Source organism: Engystomops pustulosus, chromosome 6, assembly GCF_040894005.1.
Source record: "Engystomops pustulosus chromosome 6, aEngPut4.maternal, whole genome shotgun sequence".
Lineage (NCBI taxonomy): Eukaryota > Metazoa > Chordata > Amphibia > Anura > Leptodactylidae > Engystomops > Engystomops pustulosus.
Genome location: NC_092416.1, coordinates 53127811 through 53147659, shown reverse-complemented (window position 1 = coordinate 53147659; position 19849 = coordinate 53127811). Strand labels below are relative to the sequence as shown.

Below are 19849 nucleotides of genomic sequence, written 5' to 3'. Positions count from 1 at the left end.
CCTCAAGTCAGAAGGCCTTCCAGTGGTCCCTATTACCCCATATTGTCATGCTCCCATGATCTCTTCATTTTTTACCATCAGATTTCGGCACATAGCTATTGAAACTTGCATATTCCAGTACATTTTCCATTTCCTTTATTTTTTGAAGAGGGCTTAGCCATGGACCTTAACCTTCAAACTTCTAGAGTCTAGTTTTGGCCATCCTATCATTTTTAGTTCAGTTTAAGGTATGTCTAATGCTGTCCTTACTTATTGCCATAAAGTTCCTGCCTGAGATCTTAACCTAATTTTTAATACCCCTTTGGAGCCCTTTTATTCTGGCTGATTTTTCTAATTGAAAAGTAAAACATCACTAGGGGGATTGAAATTTGAGAATTTTCTTTCATGTTCTTTCTTGTGAAAAATCTTCACGCTCTTTATGTCTTTTCAGACTCCCAGTTGAAAGAAGTGGAAGAGATGCTGGACCAAGAAGGCTTAATTGAGATTGCCCACAGCAGTCCCAGTGAACAGATCGCCTACCTACTGGTGGAAAGGGCCACCCTTCTGGAGAAACTGGAGCTTCTGGAACAAAAGATAGTCTCTCACTCAGAGAGCTCGAGTGATCAAAAACGACAGGTGCTCCCAGACTTCATAATGGAGAGAAAAATATAGTTGGTCAAACACCTTCTGTTACTGCAAAGGATCAAGCATGTTGGAATTCAGTATGCCCCATCCCTCTTTCTCCAGATAATATCTGTTTAGGGAGAATTAGGACACAAAGTTAGATATGGCTGAGTTTGCTCTTATATGTATAGGCCACCTTAATGCTACACATACAGATTTACATGAGTTTACTGTTTTCAGGATGAATTGGAACAAATTCATCGGACGTTAGAAGAGGAACTTTATCAGCAACGTGAAACTATGAGACGCACCAAGGAATCTCTAAACAAGGTATTGAGTCACATTACATACTGTATATGGGATTATGATCTGGTTGATTGTCTGTTATACGTGGAGCAAAAAGGACTTTTTTCAATAAAATACTCCATGATGTAATGTAGACCTATATATTTCATCAGTCAACCTCTCACATCCAGCCACAGCTGCCATTGGATAGGACAGCATAATAAATCTCATAGATGCCCATTGGTAGACTTTACAATCTATATGGTATCATTTACCAAGTGTATTTGCATTTGCCATTTGCATAGAAATGACCCAAATTCTGTATAAACCTCTTTTTCATCTAAAATTAATATTTTGACATATTTTTTCTAAAGGAGCCACTGTCCTCCATTCAGACGCCTTGGAAGAAGTTGTTTGGGACTCGTAAAAATGCTGAGAGTGTAGTATGTGCCCGTTCTGCTTCTTTTTTTATATTTTTAACATTTACTAATCAACCATTGCATCTTCTAACACAGCAATTCACTAACCCTGTTGTCAGTTTTTGGATTTTTTTTTGAATCTGAGAGATTCAGCCCTTATTCACATTTACATCATAAGATTTCGTTCTTCTGTTATCTCGCAGTGATAACTTATGCCATAAATGTTTTATTCCTGTTTCACTTTCAGGAGTCCGTGTCACTTGGGATTCACAGACAAACTGATAACGTGACACTGAGTGTGGGAGACTTTGCTTTTACACTATACCAGTAATCTGTATGGATCTGCAAAGTCATGACTGTACTTGTGGAGTCCTAACAATACAGAGAAAGGTGGCTGCAAAACAAATAGAAGATCTAGGGACATATAAGACTGTGGTGCCCCACTAAATCATCTATTACAATTTTTACTAAACAGACACCCTTTTACTTTTCCAGTCACTGGGGCACAGCCCGCTTGATAGTTAGTAGTACACATTTTTTGCCTATAAAAGAAAATCTACCACCAAAATCAAGCGTGATAAAGGAGAGATACTTACTACTAGTGCCAGGCACTGTGACTGTGGGAATCTTCTTATATTTGTTATCCATGGCCTCCTTCCTGCTAAAATCAACTTTTATAATTATGCTGATGAGTCTGGAAGGCTCTGGGGGTCTGCTTCAGAGACTGTTACACTGTATCCCTCTGGCTGCTGTAATTTTACACTAGTGAATTATAACACACAAGGGGGCGGGGAAGTGCTCTTGCACAGTGTACCTGCTTGTGAATCTGCAACACAGAGGGGCTCTGGTAAAGCCCCTTGAGCCGTTCTGTCTCATAAGCATCATTTTAAAATTTTATTTTAGAGGGAAGGAGGCCATGGATAACAAAATCGATAGTAATTTTTGCCTATGTCAGCTGTGCTACCCGGGGTCTCTTGTAGGCTACCTCCTTATCATTCTTTCATTGGATTGCACCAGTTTATCAAAACTGAGCCACTGCCTTTTACAGAATTGTTCTCATAACCAGCTATGACCACTCCAATGCTGCACAATACCTAATGCTTCTAGGAGAGATCAGCAAGCAATGCTTACATGGCTTTCACAATTTAAAGAGTTTGTCCACATTCAGCAAAAATGTATATTCTCTATTAGTATCCACTATACTTTCTCTTTCAATTCCTCATAGTTTTAAGGATCTCTACTTGCTGTCATTCTATGCTTACTTCTGGTGGATAGAAATCTCGTAGAAATCTGTCCATGGTCTTGTGATGGACAGGCAGGTACATGAGTCTTCAGTATCACAGCCGTTGCATATCCATCACATGACCATGGACCGGTTTCTACCCACTGTAAGTAAACTATGAAGCTTTCTATAGCATGACAGCAAGCCGAGATCTAGATTCCTTGAGGACAGGATACAGATATTGGATATCTATATCAATTATTTGCTGAAAGTGGACAACCCCTTTAAGTCTCTGCAAGGGTTAGCGTCTTTTAGGGCAAATTGGATTATTTGCAGATAATGGGATTTTTCTTTCTGCTACCAGCTTGGGTGTTCTGACCACTGGTATGTGTCACAGCTTTTAGAATAAGGATTTTTCTACAGATTAGGCCACTACAAACTGCTTTTACACGGTGTGTTCTAGGAACAGGGTTTTTTAGGCACTAAAAACGCATGTGTGCATTTGGTTGATTTTAATCCGTTTTACAGCTGCTTACACTTCCAGAGGTGAAGAAAAACAGATTCAAACCAACCAAACGCATTGTAAACGTACAAAAAACGCATGCGTTTTCAGTGCGTTTAAAAACGGTCCAAGAACGCACCGTGTGACAGCACCCTCACTCCTCCAACCCCCCATTCCTTACCAATGGCTGCTACTATTCTCCATCCACTATATGAAGCCCGTCCAACAAAATAATTTGGCACTGCATATATGAAGTGTTGCAGGCACTTTAAAAAAAAAAAAAAGCTTAACTTTTTAAACTTTTTCAAAAAAAGGTGGGTAAAGTAGGTGTGGCCTAAGATACATTGACATGCACAAAAAGGGCGCCAAGTTTTAAAGGCAATTGCAAAGCCAACTCATTGGCTTGGTTCTTACTGCTTACTCTTTCTCACAGATGGTCTCTCTACTTCAATTCTGGGAAAACACAAGGAGACAAGTCAGCCCCCCTTATCTTCTCTTACAATTAATAGGGATGTATGTTTACATTGGCAGAACCCAATGGCCCATTAACAGCTGAGCAATCTCACCTGGTATTTTGTGTGTTTCCCATGGACTAAAGTGATGAGCGATGTATATTTGTGGTCACTTCTCTGCATCTGTGTGGGTTGTAGAGGGAGAAAAACACATTAGCACATGAAAGAGATGCTGGAAAGATACGGTCTTTATGTGGGTATAAAGTGCTCTATTCTGATGAATTATTCATGCACTAAGCCTTTGATCTGATGGGGGACTCAGGTAAAAGTGCTGCATAGCTGGAGATCTGTATAATGTCATATGAAGTGTTTGAGGTCCTTCTATCTGTGGGATGAGAGGCAGCACTTACACGCAGGAGTTACATGACACATGTCTTTATATTGTGGGGTAGGTCTGCTGACATCTTAAGCTTTGCACTCAATTGTTCTATTCATTTACATCTTCAAAGTAGATCTTTTCAGGAGACGTTGTCAATGCGGTGTTGAAGGTCTCATCAAATATTTACTTTATCACTTAGAAAATACTATTCCAATCCGTTAAAGAAGTGATACTCGTCCCACTGATCTGCTGCCGCTAACACCTACACAATCCCTCACAATACATCATGTGACCAGCACAGCCAATCGCTGCCTGCCGTGGTGCCAACACGTTACTGCCAGAAGTGATTGGGTGCAGTCGGACATCAAGTATTGTGGGATTTTGTTTTGTTTTTTTTTGTTTTTGGTTGCATTTTTTTTTATCAATTCTGTTATTATTAAAATTTTTAACACAGTTTTAACACAATAAAGCATCCATTGTAGCGATACAATACAAAGTTCGTTGCACAGTATACACTGTTTATACATTACAATAGTAGCAAACAATACTTGGTTACATTTTTTTTAATCACATGGCTGGACAATCCCTCAAACACTTAGCGGTTGTCCGAGTTTTTTTTTTTTTTTTACTCTGACTCCCAAACACTGGATAGTGACATAATAAAGTCAACTTTCCATATTTTTTTTCTCCCCAGCACTGCAGTGTTGAACATCACACACTGGTCAGGGTCTCTGTTGTGCTGCAGCCATATGCAGGCGGAGAGGGGAGACGCCACATGCAGGCTGAGAGGGAGAAGGGAGACGCCGCATGCAGGGGGAGAGGGGATGCGCCGCATGCAGGGGGAGAGGGGACACGCCGCATGCAGGGGAGAGGGGACGCACCGTATGCAGGGGGAGAGGGGACGCGCCGCATGCAGGGGGAGAGGGGACGCGCCGCATGCAGGGGGAGAGGGGACGCGCCGCATGCAGGGGGAGAGGGGACGCACCGCATGCAGGGGAGAGGGGACGCACCGCATGCAGGGGAGAGGGGACGCACCGCATGCAGGGGGAGAGGGGACGCGCCGCATGCAGGGGAGAGGGGACACACCGCATGCAGACGGAGAAGGGCCGCATGCAGGCAGAGAGGGGGCGCGCCGCATACCAGCTGAGTGTATAGTACGTGATCAACTAGCTGCTGATGGGCTCCAGTGGGCACTTGCTATCCCCAGTAAATCTTAGGGTGGGAGCCATGTGGGATGTGCAGTGCTGGATGCCAGGAGAAAAGGAGGTAAGTATTGCATCAAGAATTTCGGCCTCAGATTAGAAATCTATTTTAAAACAACTAGACCTTTGAAACTATTTTTTTTTCTTTCAAAAATGAATAGAGCAGATACTGATAATAGTAAACTTTGTAATATACTCCATATCTCTGTGCTTTCTTCAGCTTCTTGCTCCTGAAGTGATCAGTGTATCTGAAAGCCTTTTTCCACTTCCACTTCAGACATATAAGGACAGGATCTTTACCTCATTCCATACCTAGAGAATATTTCCATTGAAGATTTATATCACGCGGGGAAAAGAAGGACACGGGGACATATTTCTTTGTTAAAGTATATTAAAAAGTTTACTATTCTCATCAGTGTTTATTTATACAATTGTTTTCGAATGTTTAGTTACACATTTACTCAGACAACCCCTTTAATTAGATGATGATGATAACAGCAGACATGACAGCCCCTGTAAGGTTGTTATACAACTGGTCAGTAGAGATGTGAGATAAATAGACGTGATAATAGTATTTTCTAATGTCTTTAGACTTTTGATGAAGAGCTTGATAAAGAAAGGAAAATGAGGACGAGTATGGAGAGAGATTTGACTGAAGCTGCCCAAAGGTTAAAAATGGCTCATGATGAGATCCGTAAGCTGACGGATGATTTACTTATCAAGAAAAAGGAACTGAATGAGCTAGGTAAGTCGTCATGCTAACATTTCTTATGGCTAACAAAGATTTTACCTCAATGGAGGTTTCTGATGTCAGCACACAAAGATTACCTTTTATATAATGTAAATATAAAACATTTTCTCAGTCTTCAGAATGAGTTCATTACAGTTTTCAAGATCTCTGCTTGCTGTTAATAATAAATTGGAACCTTTATTGTTTAATTGAGAATATCCATCCTGATCATTCGACTGAATTTGTTCAAACTTTTCAAAGGGATTCTGCTTACTCCTAAGTTACCCAAGACGTGAAACCAGCACTAGAGGTGTGGCTATACCAGCTGGTGCACTCATTTTCTATTGGATTTATTGTGGCAAGTGTTGGTGGTGGCCAGCTTCAGCGGGTGTACCAACATGGTTGGTCAGACTTCTTGTCAAAAATGTACAGACTCTTTTTTTTTTTTCTTAATTTAGCAGATGACTTGGAAATAGGAAAAAATGCCCCAGGAAAGCCCATGAAGTACTTTGGGAGCTGGTACACTATATAATATATAATCTCTTTACTACTAGTTACAGTAGTAGTGAGATTTTCATCAAGTGTCGTTTTTCTTATTGGGTTTCATGTGACAGTCCAGTAATCTGGTACTAGAATACAGGCGGTCCCCTACTTAAGAACACCCGACTTACAGACGACCCCTAGTTACAAACGGACCTCTGGATATTAGTAATTTACTGTACGTTATCCTTAGGCTACAATAAACAGCTGTAACAGTTATCACTGGTGTCTGTAATAAATCTTTAGTGTTAATCCTGCTTCTTATGACAACTCAACATTTTTAAAATCCAATTGTCACAGAGACCAAAAAAATTCTGGCTGGGGCTACAATGATAAAATATACAGTTCCGACTTACATACAAATTCAACTTAAGAACAAACCTACAGACCCTATCTTGTACGTAACCCTGTATAGGATGTACTGCCTGTATAGGACTATTGCTAATGCTCAGGTAATGTGCTGAGTTATATTGTCCTATGTATATTAAAGGTGTTATCAGTCTTCTGCACATCATTTAACTTTTTTCACACAGAACAAATTATGCAGAAGAAACAAGAAGACATTGATGCACTACAAGAAGAGCTTAAAGACCTCAGAGACAATGGTGAGATGAAAGGTTCTGCTAGAAACATTCAGTGGTGATATAACAGATCATGAGCTGCACATGGTTTAGCTCAGCCAAGTGTGTCCTCAACATACGTTCAGGCATCAGATTTTCTTCCCGGAGAACAGAAATTACACGAAATTCCATGTGCCTGACCTTCCCTCTCCTGACATATGACATGTGATTATGTCAGGGGGCAGCCTTTTCAAAATGGCAAGTTTGACCCATATCATCTACAGGTCTTATGTATAATAATAATATGTATGGCCTCTCTTACATCATGATAATGGGCTGTATAACATGATGTATAGAGTTTGACACTTTCTATTTGCTCTATACTGGTGACTTAAACAGGTTACTGTGATTGGGACTTCTGTCTAAAAGCTTACCTAAAAATCACTCTCAGGCCTCATACACACGAACATAAGAAAACGGCAGAATTTACATGTAGCAAACGGCCCCATTCATTACAATGAACAATACGGCCATCCATTATATTACATATATTTCATAGACGTGAAAAAATATAGAGCCTGTCCTATTTTCTCCAGTATTTCTATTCTGTACGCCCCATAGAAGTCTATGGGAACATATAACATACATGATGCATACATGCTGCATACGTTTGTGCACTGTAGTTGAGGTATTGAGGTATGAATGCAGCTTTACTCACCTTTATCAAATGTTGGTCAGAAATAGTCACTGATTATTATTAGCTGCTGTTCGCCATAAAAGAAAGAGTTTAAAAGAAGTGAGTTTAATTATAAACATTTGTGACCATCAGTATTGATGTATTTGATGGACAGTCTGAAAGGGAAGTAAAAGAACACCAGAGGGCGCCATAGTGTGCAATAGCTAAACAAAGGAGCGTTTCTTTTTCAATTATTCCAGTTTTAAACTTGTTGTACCGTTGTATAATGTAAAAGGAAAAGCATGTTTTTTAAAATATTTGTATATTTTACATTCACTGTTTTCTTTAGATTCCCTTGAACTGCAAAAAGCCAAAGAACATAATAGTCGCTTAGATAACGAGATTCTTGCCTTACGCCAACGAGTCAGATCACTGGATTCTGAAAGGAAAAAGCACATGGAGCAGGTGTGAAGATATAGTTATTTTTATCTTTTTGAGTTTCTGACATTAAATAATAATATAACTGGTCATAGTAAAGATAAACTGTAAAAAAAAGTAGCATAAAACTTACCTAATACGAAAAAAATGTCTAAAATAAAAAAATACTACAAAGGGAAATGTCATGACAACTTCAAATGGTTTTATCTCCTGAACCCTGGCACCTAAAAACACAATTCTGGTGTCATATTAGAACCTCCCCTTAAATATGATATATGGATTGTGTATGGATGCTTCACAGAACCAGAGATATCCACCCTTTGAATTCTACTAAAAAATTTAGATTTAGACCAGAGATTTTTTAATGATGTCGCTGTGATTTGGATTTTGAATATACATTTCTATTATTTTTACATTTGGCATCGTGCCCCATTCTTTCTATAACGTACCACAAGATCTTATTCTAACTGAACACTTTGTACAGTGATTTCTGTTTTCTATGTTTTCTCATGTTTCTTTTATGTTCACAGTGCGAAAAAAGTAACAGTGACTCAACAAACTCCAACCCCGCACCTTTAACCCTGCAGGACAATCTGGAGCTACATAAAAGGTAATGATATATATATAATGTATACTATATGTGCCTGTGCCTAAGGGCGCTAAGGTTAGACACCATCACTGGTTTATGGTATTAGAGCTGGGACATCTTTTCTGCACAAACACCTAAACTTCAGCAACCAAGGATAACGAGAACAAACAGATTTACATCAATGTGGATTCATATGTTTAAGGAAATAGATTTAGACAGGGTCTAGTGCAGTAACATAAGAAGATCTAATGATGTGCAGGTGAACATCTGTCCTTGCATTGGTATGTGACTCTTTCCTGTAGATCACGTATCCACAGAAATTGCATGTCTGTACTTGTAAGGATTCAGCAGGAGGGAAGGTGATGTTCCTGTACAGCTGCAAAGGGTGTATCTGGCATAGGGATAATAACTGATCATAAGCCTGTGTTCTCTGAGAAGGTCTGTTCTCTCATCCAGGTAAAAATGACATATTTTTTGAAGGAATAATTATATTCCCGGTTGTGCGGAGGAGCAACTAACTAGGGTTTTGTGCTCAAAAACCAAAACAGAAAAACAACTATTAAAGGAAACCTACCATTTAGAATGGCAGGGGTAAGCTGTAAGTACCGAGCACCAGCTCAGGGTGAGCTGGTGCCGGTACTTACTTTCGTTAGTGTTATAAACCGTGGTATCGCGGTTTTAACACTTTTTAAACTTTAGAGCAGAAGGGGCTTCGGTGCTGCGCGTGACCGTGCGCGGGCAACATCTCCGCTATTTCCTATGTAGGCGCGCGCACGATCGTGCGCACGCAGCGCCGAAGCCTCTGCTGCTCTAAAGTTTAAAAAGTGTTAAAACCGCGATACCGCGGTTTATAACACTAACGAAAGTAAGTACCGGCACCAGCTCACCCTGAGCTGGTGCTCGGTACTTACAGCTTACCCCTGCCATTCTAAATGGTAGGTTTCCTTTAAAATGTTAGCGCTCACTCCTAGCAATTTACAAGGAAAACAGTCTTCAGGTGCCGTCACACGTACCGCTAGCGCTGTGTTGTAGCATACGGGTACGATTGGCCCAATTGCAAATGCCTTTCTATGGAAACGTGAGCGATCACTAACCAGGACATGTGACTTCACCCCTTAAGCAGTCGTTCTCACCGCTTCAATTTCCACTCGAAAAACAATAATCCGGTACTTAACATCTGATATTACGGTACCACCGATGAGCCCAATTCACTCTCATTTCAGCCAAAAAACTTTTTGCAAATGTTTCAAGTACAGGTTAAAAAAAAAACATGATTTAACTACTCACAAAGAGGAATATACAAGTGTGCCCTATAAAACCACAAATCTTCCAGACGTGTCCGATTATTATTAAGATCCAGTGTGGGAGTATGAACACGAGAGTGAATTGACCTCAGCGGGGGTACCGGAATATTGGATTCTGAATACTGGATTATCAATATTTGAGTGCAAATACGATCTTTAGGAGAAAAATTCTTTTTTTTCTGATAAAAAACATGAGTGAGTGAGATTGACTGCTTTAAGACTGCATTCCTTGTAAATTGGTAGGAGTTAGCATTGACATTTTAGAATTCAACGTATTATTAAATATGATGCAATGTAGTCATAAACCTTGGAGTAGCATAACGGAGCAACAAGGAAGAACTAATATTTTAATTGTCTTTTAACTGCAGCGTGTGAACGCACACAACACTACAAGAGTAGTGCAGTGTATTATTCAAATGATCAGATGATTTGACGTGTTCAAGTCCCCATGTGGTACTAATTCACATTGTCTCGAAAACATTAAAAAGTAGAGAATTCAATTTAAAAAATATATTTTTAAAGCTGTAAAATAATTAATGTAAACATTTTTTATTTCCATGTCCATTAAAACCTAGCCTATATTTGCAGCATTTATATTTTGTTATCAGGAGCTCCTTTTCAGGAGAATAGTGTACACATTGTCAAATAGTTTCCATTAGTAAAACTGGCGTTTACCAAAAAAAGGATAAGTTAGATGAAAGTTTACCTTTCTGTATGCAAAGCCGTGTCCCATGGGAGTGGCCAGTGAGGAGTGGTCCCCGCCCCCACCATCGGGAAACCGCTGCGTCATGCATCAATTTCAAATTTTAAAAAACCTCCCATGTCCTCCATATCTCCCACCCATCTCCCCCGTTGCTTCCCCCCTCAGGGCATAATACATGTCTTCCCCACTCCTCCCATGTGACTTTGGACACAACTCTGCATACAGAAAGGTAAACTTTCATCTAAGTTTTTTTGGAAAAAGATAGTTTTACTGTGTGTGTACATTATTCCCTATGGGGAAGCCAAAAAAAGGCTCCTGATGACAGGTTCCCTCATATTTGTCACCTATGGGTGCTGTCACATGCAGTGCTTGCAGTGTAAGCGCCCGAGGGTGAGGCTCGGCTTTATTGCATCTGCATTAGTAGTAAACAATACAAAACACCAGACGCTTGTCACAGGAAACACGTATGTGATCAGCCCCGCCACCAGACGTTTCCATTGCTTTTCTAAACACATGTGACCGCACCATAACTTAACTGACCTCTGATATGGTGGAGAGGCTTTTAGTATTGGGATTGTACAACAGTGACAGAAGACAATGCTGAGTCATGTGACATATACATAAATTTTAAATGCAGCTGTTCTCCTGTGACCTATCATGCGCAGAGAGTAACTGTGTACATGTCAGGCTGCCATTGTACCATAACACTGGGTATGGCGTCAGGGTTACATGTAAGCGTAGATCTCAACACTCTTATGTTTCATATGCATTTACTGCCCACTCCTGGAGGAAGAGCAAGATGTCTGCACCTAAACAAATGCCGTTTCCATTGGGGTTAGGGTTTGGTGTATTTACTCCATGTTTCTCCTGCAAGGTGTAAACTTGACCTTGAGGAGCGAGAATGTCAGATTAAACAGCTGCAGCACAAGCTTCAGAAATTACAGAGCACTTACAATGACATCGAAGAGAGGAACGAGGAGCTGGAATCCATTTTGGGGGAGACTCAAAATCGTACCAAAGAACAAGTGGATTTGTTGCAGTGTGAAATAGCTGGCCTCCAGAGAACGGTGAGTATGTATCCTAGTGATGTATTCATGTGCGTTCACACATGGCGTTTACATTGCACTTTGAAATGCAGTAGATGAGATATGCCTGCTGTTGACAACCATAAATGTAATGTTAATATGTGTGTTAACATTATGTTGACGCATTGTGTTACCATCATGTTAACATAGCGTTTTGCAAACACAAATGTTAACGAGAGCTTTCACCAGCTGTTGGAAACGTCACATATGAACACAGCCGTATACTTTCACAGCTAATCCCAAAATGGCCCTTGGGTTTTCCCATCTTTGTGTTCTGTACATGGATGAGCCCTTTACGATGGAACCTTTCTGCATGCAGCCGACCGTCAGGACAATATAGTGTATCCCTGTAAAAATAGCGACTCAACCCCCCAATGGAAATGAATGGGAGATTTTATTTGAGAGTTTATTGGGAGGTAGTATGTACAGACCCTGAGACCTTATTCACACGTTGCATTCACAGATTCCTCTTGTAATCACCAATTGAAGTAACTTCGAGTTTGCATTGTGTTTCAAAACTCAACGCACAGACTCCTCCTGCGATCACCCATTGAAGTAAGATTGTGTTAGTAAACACGATACAATAGGTGATCGCGGGAGGAGTCTCTGCATTGCCTTTGTGATAGAAATGCCAAGTGTGAACACGACCTAAGGATAACTACTCGCATAGTGGTTCAGCATGGGGGACAAAAATGCTTAAAAATCCAATATGTGCTTTTTCATGTGGATGTATGTTCTGTGTACCACGTTTTTGATGTGGATTTGCATGCATTTTTTACTAAAACTGTTTTTCACCACTTTTTTTTTTCTGATATCATTTACAGGAAAATCTGCATGTAATCTGAATCAGTACAAAGTTTACTTGCAGATTTCTTGTAGACTTTCACAAGCCCATATACCGCCATGTTACAAAAAATGTACCTAAAAAACACTAAGCCAAAGCAGTAAAGTGACATTATGAATTTTTTTTTTTATGCATCACCCAACAATTTACGGGTTGAAAAAAAAAAAAAGCATCATCTTCATTATTTTTCTGCATGGAAAAAAAATGCACCTATTACGCTACGTGTGGAGTTCCCTATGTTCCTTAACTACTTGTCTTATGCTACATTCACACGACCATAGGGGGGCGATTGTATGGCCGAAAGCTACGTCCCCAGTAGGGTGGCAATGGGCAAAAGGAGCGATATGGTGCTGCACACGTGTGGCTCTGTACGCAGGGATAAGATAGGACATGTCCTATCTTTCCCCATGTTATGGTGCCAGACTTATCCATACGTTCGTGTGAGTGCAGCCTCAGACTGAGTCAGAAAGAAAGTCCTGCAGCTACATTGCTGTATTACAATGTATACTATATGGCCCATTGTTCACTGTCTCTTATATATTGCATGAATTCTGTACATGCCATTAGATGTGCACACTATCCTTGGATGAGCACAGCAGTAGTGTACTTCCTGAGCACGTCCACTAGATGGCACAGTATGCGGCCAGTGTTTCCAGCCTGATGGAGAATAGGTCCTCATTGTTGTCTGATTGTGGGGGACCTGTGACTGGAATGCAGTTGCCTGGAGACCACAAACACTAAAGTGCCATGAAACTTGTGACATTCTGTTTACTCCAGCAACAGGAAACACTTCCTCCCACGGGAAAGCTTCACTTCTTCAGGCCTGTCACCTGTCTACCATGAACGCTTTTTTTTCTGTTAGGAAATTGACATTCAACATGTGATCCGATTAAACATTTCATGGTGAGTCTTAAAAAGTTTTGGTCTAAATTTTCTTTCTTTTCCTACTCTTTTCTTTGGTCTGCTAGATTATGAATTTGGAAGCTGAGCTGACAGAGATGGCGGAGCAGCGGGAAATGAAGGAGGAGATGCTCGCTTTGGCGCAAAATGAAAGCGTGGACAGAAGAAAGATGTCAGAGTTACAGCAGGTCAGAGCTCGTGTAGGACACAGTCACATGTACAGGGGCTATGATGGTTATTCAATCAGTGGTCTGAGATGTGTATAGCCCCAGTAACATGGCAGGTGTCCATCTCAATTTATAGGAAGCCCCATAGATGGTGCAGGGTCTGTTCCCACTTCATACAAATAGAGTAATAAGTTATTATCAGCATAAAACAAATCCAAGTAAAGAAAATCTTTTTGCAGTAAATGCCGCGGATCGGTGGCACAGTACCGCCGCTGGGCCGCCATTGCCGTCTATGGGGACGTATATGCATGTACGTCCCCATGAACGGCCGTGTGAATGAGCCCCTGTGTGGAATTTCCTATACCAAAAGCAGATGACTTTGCAGAGAGCAGATGGATATTGGAGAGGTGGATCAGGTAGATACTGTGTTTCCCCCGAAAATAAGACAGTGGTGTTCTTGCCTTGCGTCCTCACATGCCTGAGCCTTCTGATATATCCGGGACGTGAGGGGTTCACTCGCGCACTATCCCCCCCCCTCCATTATCACATAGATAGATAGCAGTAAGATAGATATACCATATATTAAATAGATAATACAGACAGACAGATATCGGACAGGTAGATAGATGATAGATATTGGATCTAAAGATTCTTTATGGATAAATATGAAACTTATAGATATGAACTAGAGAGATAATTCTTACCAATAAGTATTAGCACATGGATAGTGTGACTGATCATCCTGACATATCTTATGGTGCAGTGTGTAGCCTGTAGGGTGGAGAAAGCACACCTGGGAATGACAAGGTTATAACATATACGTCGGATCCCAGGAGTTTTCTTGGCTTATAAACCTTCGGTGCAGGTGCCAGGCTCTACCACACACGTCGTTCTGACTTTCCCTGTGGGATAATGTGATATCTTTCACCACCGCACCTTCTTGTTAGTAACATGCAATGAAAGTGACGGTTTCACTGGAGGGCATGATAGGGCAGGATCAGGCGTAATCACAGCTCTATCATTATGCACATCCACCTGCGTTTCCCATTCCCCGGCACAACAGGGATTGCTTGGACAAATTGTGAATTGTGAGAGCCCCTCATGGCCGGCTAAGTGCATGTATTGTCCAGGGTCTGTGTATGTCATCAGCGGGCACTGTGATGGTGATCAATGAATTGTTCCTGGTAAGTCCTGATACTCACCTGGGTAGAAAAGAAAGCATTTCTTGTATGCAATGCACGAGTCTGCCACCAGGGGGATCATCATTGACTGTCATTTTCATATAACACTGTGTAAAATTGGTAAAATCAATGAGTGATCAGTTTATCTGCAGGAAAGAAGTGCTAGTATGTAGTTGTGAGCTTAATATTAACCCATTCAGGTCTGTCGATCCAGAAGGACCAGAAACGTGTCAGATGTGATTGTGAACTGCTCCTGATTCATGCTGGTTTTATGGCTTTCACTTTTATGCCTTCAATTTCACTGAAGGATGGAAGTGCGGACCATTTTACTGTTTCTAAAAGAGTATTTAAAGCCTTCAGGGTCAATTAGATACTTTACTATAAGTGCTGCATTTACAGTGCATTCATATAACGGCTATAAGTTATTGGGCTATTGATATGCTCATTGCAGCATTTTTTTTGTAAACAATGCAGGTTAATTTTTTTAATACGTAATTTGTGTTACACACATACTTTGTTGTTTTAGAATTTGTGAGCTCATGGTTTTAGAACACAAACAAAATCATATATTTTTTTCAATCTAAATCATCCATTGTTTGTGTTGTGCTAGGCCTAGTTAGCTGGGCAGCACCGTGGACATGGAGACAAACTATGGACACCTTTGTAGGACACCATTGACTAGGTAGCTTATTGCCCAGGCACCTTCCCCCAGGGTAGTTTCCTTAAGTAACTAGGAAAGTATGAATTTAACACGTGTCACTCTTCAGGAAGCTGTCAGGGTGCATGTGTACACTGGGACACAGCTAACGCTAGGACACCCATTATGTCAGGTCCAGGGTCGGCTCTAGGCTTCAGTAGGCCCCTGGGCGACAGAGCCTCAGTTGGTCCCTTTGCAGTGAACTCACATTAAAAATTCAGAAACTTAAACAGTCCCCTGTTCCCTAAAGTATTCACTATTTTATCATCCCAAACAGCCCCCCCATGGTTATTCTATAAACAGCCCCTTCATGGTTATTCTATATACAGCCCCCTCATGGTTATTCTATATACAGCCCCCTCATGGTTATTCTATATACAGCCCCCTCATGGTTATTCTATATACAGCCCCCTCATGGTTATTCTATATACAGCCCCCTCATGGTTATTCTATATACAGCCCACTCATAGTTATTCTATATACAGTGCCCCTGTGGTTATTTTATATGCAGCCCTCTAATGGTTATTTTATATAAAGACCCCTCATCCCCTATGGTTTCATTAGATACAGCCCCCCTCACCGCCATGGATTCCTTATGTATGCTTATGCTCTCTCTGTATGCTAACCCCCCCCCCCCCCCCCCATTCAGCTTAAAGGGGTTGACCAGGATTGAAAAATTTGGGGGATGTTAGTTATTGTGAAATAACTAATTGACCTATACTTACCTCTCTAGCTCAGGTTGTGGCTCCCGTTCCTGCCTCTTTTGTGTGTATACAGAGCCTGACATCCCCTTTAAATCCACCCCCTAATTATTCTTTTGCAGAGGTTTTAAGGACTGTCTCCACAATTCCGTGTACTTCAGTATAAGATACTATACGCTAGGATACCATAGCACAGTATATCCTTAATTACAGGAGCTGATGGTCTCCTCTTGATCTTTCCTTCGCTCCTACAGATTAGCATCTCTCTAGAGTCTATGGGATATTATGTAGATGGAAATATTGCTTTAAGGACCATTACTTTGTGATTATTAGGGCCATATCCAGCACATTCTTTATGGTTATCATAAATATAATTTAATTATGTAATTTTTTCTAAAATAGATTTGTTGTAATACATGAAAAACCTAATAAATGGGTTAAATGGAACCATATTAAATTAGAAACATAAGTCAGGACCCTTAGTCCATCCGCTTATGCCATCATTTTTTAATTATCCTTTATTAGGAGCTGGAGGCTTTAAAAACAAAGCTGAAGGAAGTGAACAAGGACTTCAGGAGCAAAGAACAAGAAAATCACAATTTACATGTAAAAAATGAGCAGCTGGGGAGAGAAAAACATCTGCAGGACAACAAGGTGATTCTACATTTAATGGTGAAGCCACAGGAAGGGGGGCCAAGAGCTTCTGCACATTCACAAGCGGCATGGCCCTGCAAGGAGGCGGATCTGCAGGGCTACTCGGGTTGTGGAGTAGCCTTAGCCCCAGGAGCTCACATAAAGAACTTAAATAGATTTTTTGGCACAAATTTCTGATTTGAAATTAATCATTTACGTCTATAATGCAATAAAGACAGCCAGTATCCATATTCCTTATTAGGACAAATGAATGTCATATAGAGAGGCTCATTGCCCAGGACCCCTTCCCCTATATGAGCCAGAACAAAGTCCTCCCATTCAGGAAGTCTCCAGCTGTCTCAGGACCAGGACTGGGCCAGGATGATGGCGAACAAGAAACCCAGCATTTCTAGACTCCTGAACAGTGTACCTACCTTATAGTAAAATGTGTTTGTCAGCTGCGCTGTTTAGGAAGTTTTATTATTGCTCCAACATATATGTTGACACCATCAGCTGAGATTATAGAATCCACCGGCCAGTATATAGGCATGAGAAGTAAATGCAGATTGTACCTTGTACTGATGTCCTGAATGGTTAGGGCTGGATATTCCTCTGAAGTTCGGTGGATTTGGGAGAGAGATTTGCTTGACTAGGCCATGGTGCGTCACATCCTCGTGTTCCCCAGCCAGAAGCAGCCCTGACCGGCGGCTAGCTCTGCCATAGTCTGCGGGCACCTTGTAGTGTTTGGCTCGATGGATGAGGGTACTTACATCATCATTATCTGTAATAATAATGTCTCTTTAGGTATCAGAGCTTCAAAGTCAATGTAAAAAGCTACAAATGCAAGTAAATGAACAGAAATCCTCAGGTGATGTGAAACAGATGTACCAGCAGTTACAGGACAAGATGAAGACCCTAGAAATGGAGAGAGAAGCTATGAGGTGATTATTTCTACTTTTCTATCTAGAGTTTCTGTGCCTTGCATCAAATTTATCAAGAGTTTTCAGACACTATTTAGACCTTTGTAGAACTTGTACAAAAATCAGTATGGCTGTACGGGCAAGGGGCATAGGCTAGAAGAATATGGGTGAGGTTCAAGTTGTGGCGCTATGCTCCAAACTTCAGAAATTTAGCCTGGCATTCATGTTCACCTGCTATGCCAAGGGGCTGTGTATGGACAACAGTACCTGTTCGTAAGAAGCTATGTATCCACAGCAGTACTTGTCCATAGGGGGCTATGCTCTCCATGATCAGAAACCTTATAAAGCACCCAGCTCATAAAGCCTGGCTGCTATATATCTTCTGCTATTGTATTGTCTATATTTTACAGCTCTGCACTTACCGAGCACAAGAAGAAGTGTGAAATTCTCCAAAGACAGTTCAATGAAGAAATGGAAGAAGTTAGGAGCCTGCGGGAAGAGAACCTGCAACTCAGACAAGAGGTGACGACCGCCCGACAGGATCTGCAGTCCAAAAGAGAAGAGAATTCACGACTTAGACAGGAACTTTCCAGATTGCAGGATCAAGTGTCCAAACCACCAAGTTCTGGAAACAAAGCAGAGGTGAATATCCTATACATAGCCTTCTGACCCACTATGTGCAATAGCCTGGATCACGGCCAGGTGATTGTATTTATGACCAGGACGTGACAATATAGGGTCCTTTATGAAGATTTGGTTGTCACAAAAATCGTGGAGAAAGGCTGTTGACAATCCCACCTACCCGGGGGCAGGTTTAGAGAAGAACAGAGGATGTGATGTCTCTCCTGTTATTCAATGTAATAATCACTCACTAGTACTTTGTTCTTTCAGACGCTATCTGGGGATTCCCTGATCCAGCAGCAATATGAGGAAATCCGTCAACTGCGCCAAGACCTTCACAGAGTACAAAACGTTTGCAGCTCTGCTGAGAAAGAACTGAGATATGAGCGGGACAAGAACCTGGATATTAAGAAGCAGCACATCCTTCTGCAGAAGGAGAACACAAAGGTAGAACTTTAATGAGTTTTAGTGCTCTGCCTAGTATTTTATATCACTCATATGATGTACGGTCATCGCTAATATAATACATGATCAAGCTCACCGTTCTGTGGAGGCAGGTCACGGTATGTGCTGAAGATCTTTCCCTCAGACCAGGGTCCACAACATGGAAAAGCGAACAAGGATACAGCAGCAAGTGGCAATTTTAGTAAAAAGCTTTTTATTCAACTTCATTCTTGTAGGATGTATGTTGCGTTAGTTCGCCTACACGTTTCAAACACAGAGTGCATTCTTATTTGGTCATACAATGACTAAACCATGGCGTACTTATAGGGAAAATATCCATAGTGTCCAGTGAGGAGTGTGTAGAATTATTAAGTGTTAGGTTTGGGTTTTATCAGTTACTCAAAGTAAATACAGGCAGTCCCCAGGTTACGTACAGGATTGGTTTTGTAGGTTTGTTCTTAAGTTGAATTTGTATGTAAGTTGGAACTGTATAGTTTATATTTTTAATCCCAGCCAAAAAATTTTTGGTCTCTGTGACAATTGGATTTTAAAATTGTTGGATTGTCATAAGAACCAGAATTAACAATAAAGCTCAATTGCGGACACATTTAGTAACTGTTACAGCTGTTTATTGCAGCCTAGGGCTAAAGTATAGTAAATTAATAACATATAGGGGTCGTCTGTAAGTCGGGTGTTCTTAAGTAGGGGACCGCCTGTATAGCCATACAATGCTCAAATAATTCTAGCATAGAGTGGATCAAATCTCAGCTCTATACATACAATAAGTCATATGTTCTGGTGGTCTCAAGCCGCAGGGGATCTTTAACATCACTGGTTGGCTCTGATCCCATTAAGAAATTATTACATGTTATAGATCATCTTTGTGACTGTGTGCCTAATGTTTAGGGTTTATGGATGATAAATTAGTGAGTGAGTGATTCTACAAATGAGCATGTAATCCTCCCCTCTGTCATCCTAGAAAACCTTATATATATATATATATCCATAGAAATTCTATCAGTTGCATGTGACATAACCTATTCATTGTTTTC

At 40.8% G+C, this 19849-nt stretch overlaps 1 protein-coding gene across 2 annotated transcripts in view; it reads left to right on the top strand.

Annotated features, from left to right (window-relative positions):
- The window catches only part of CCDC30 (coiled-coil domain containing 30), a 37937-nt gene that overhangs the window by 12152 nt on the left and 5936 nt on the right, over positions 1–19849 (top strand). Inside the window, exons 5-17 of one of the 2 annotated variants that reach the window (XM_072156120.1) lie at positions 431–615; positions 844–933; positions 1263–1331; positions 5656–5809; positions 6868–6939; positions 7920–8035; positions 8539–8618; positions 11479–11671; positions 13502–13621; positions 16705–16833; positions 17617–17753; positions 18143–18374; positions 18624–18800. In XM_072156120.1, the coding sequence (XP_072012221.1) occupies positions 431–615; positions 844–933; positions 1263–1331; positions 5656–5809; positions 6868–6939; positions 7920–8035; positions 8539–8618; positions 11479–11671; positions 13502–13621; positions 16705–16833; positions 17617–17753; positions 18143–18374; positions 18624–18800 (1754 nt within the window). The remainder of the gene's footprint in view (positions 1–430; positions 616–843; positions 934–1262; positions 1332–5655; positions 5810–6867; positions 6940–7919; positions 8036–8538; positions 8619–11478; positions 11672–13501; positions 13622–16704; positions 16834–17616; positions 17754–18142; positions 18375–18623; positions 18801–19849) is intronic. The other variant, XM_072156121.1, reaches the window with a different exon arrangement.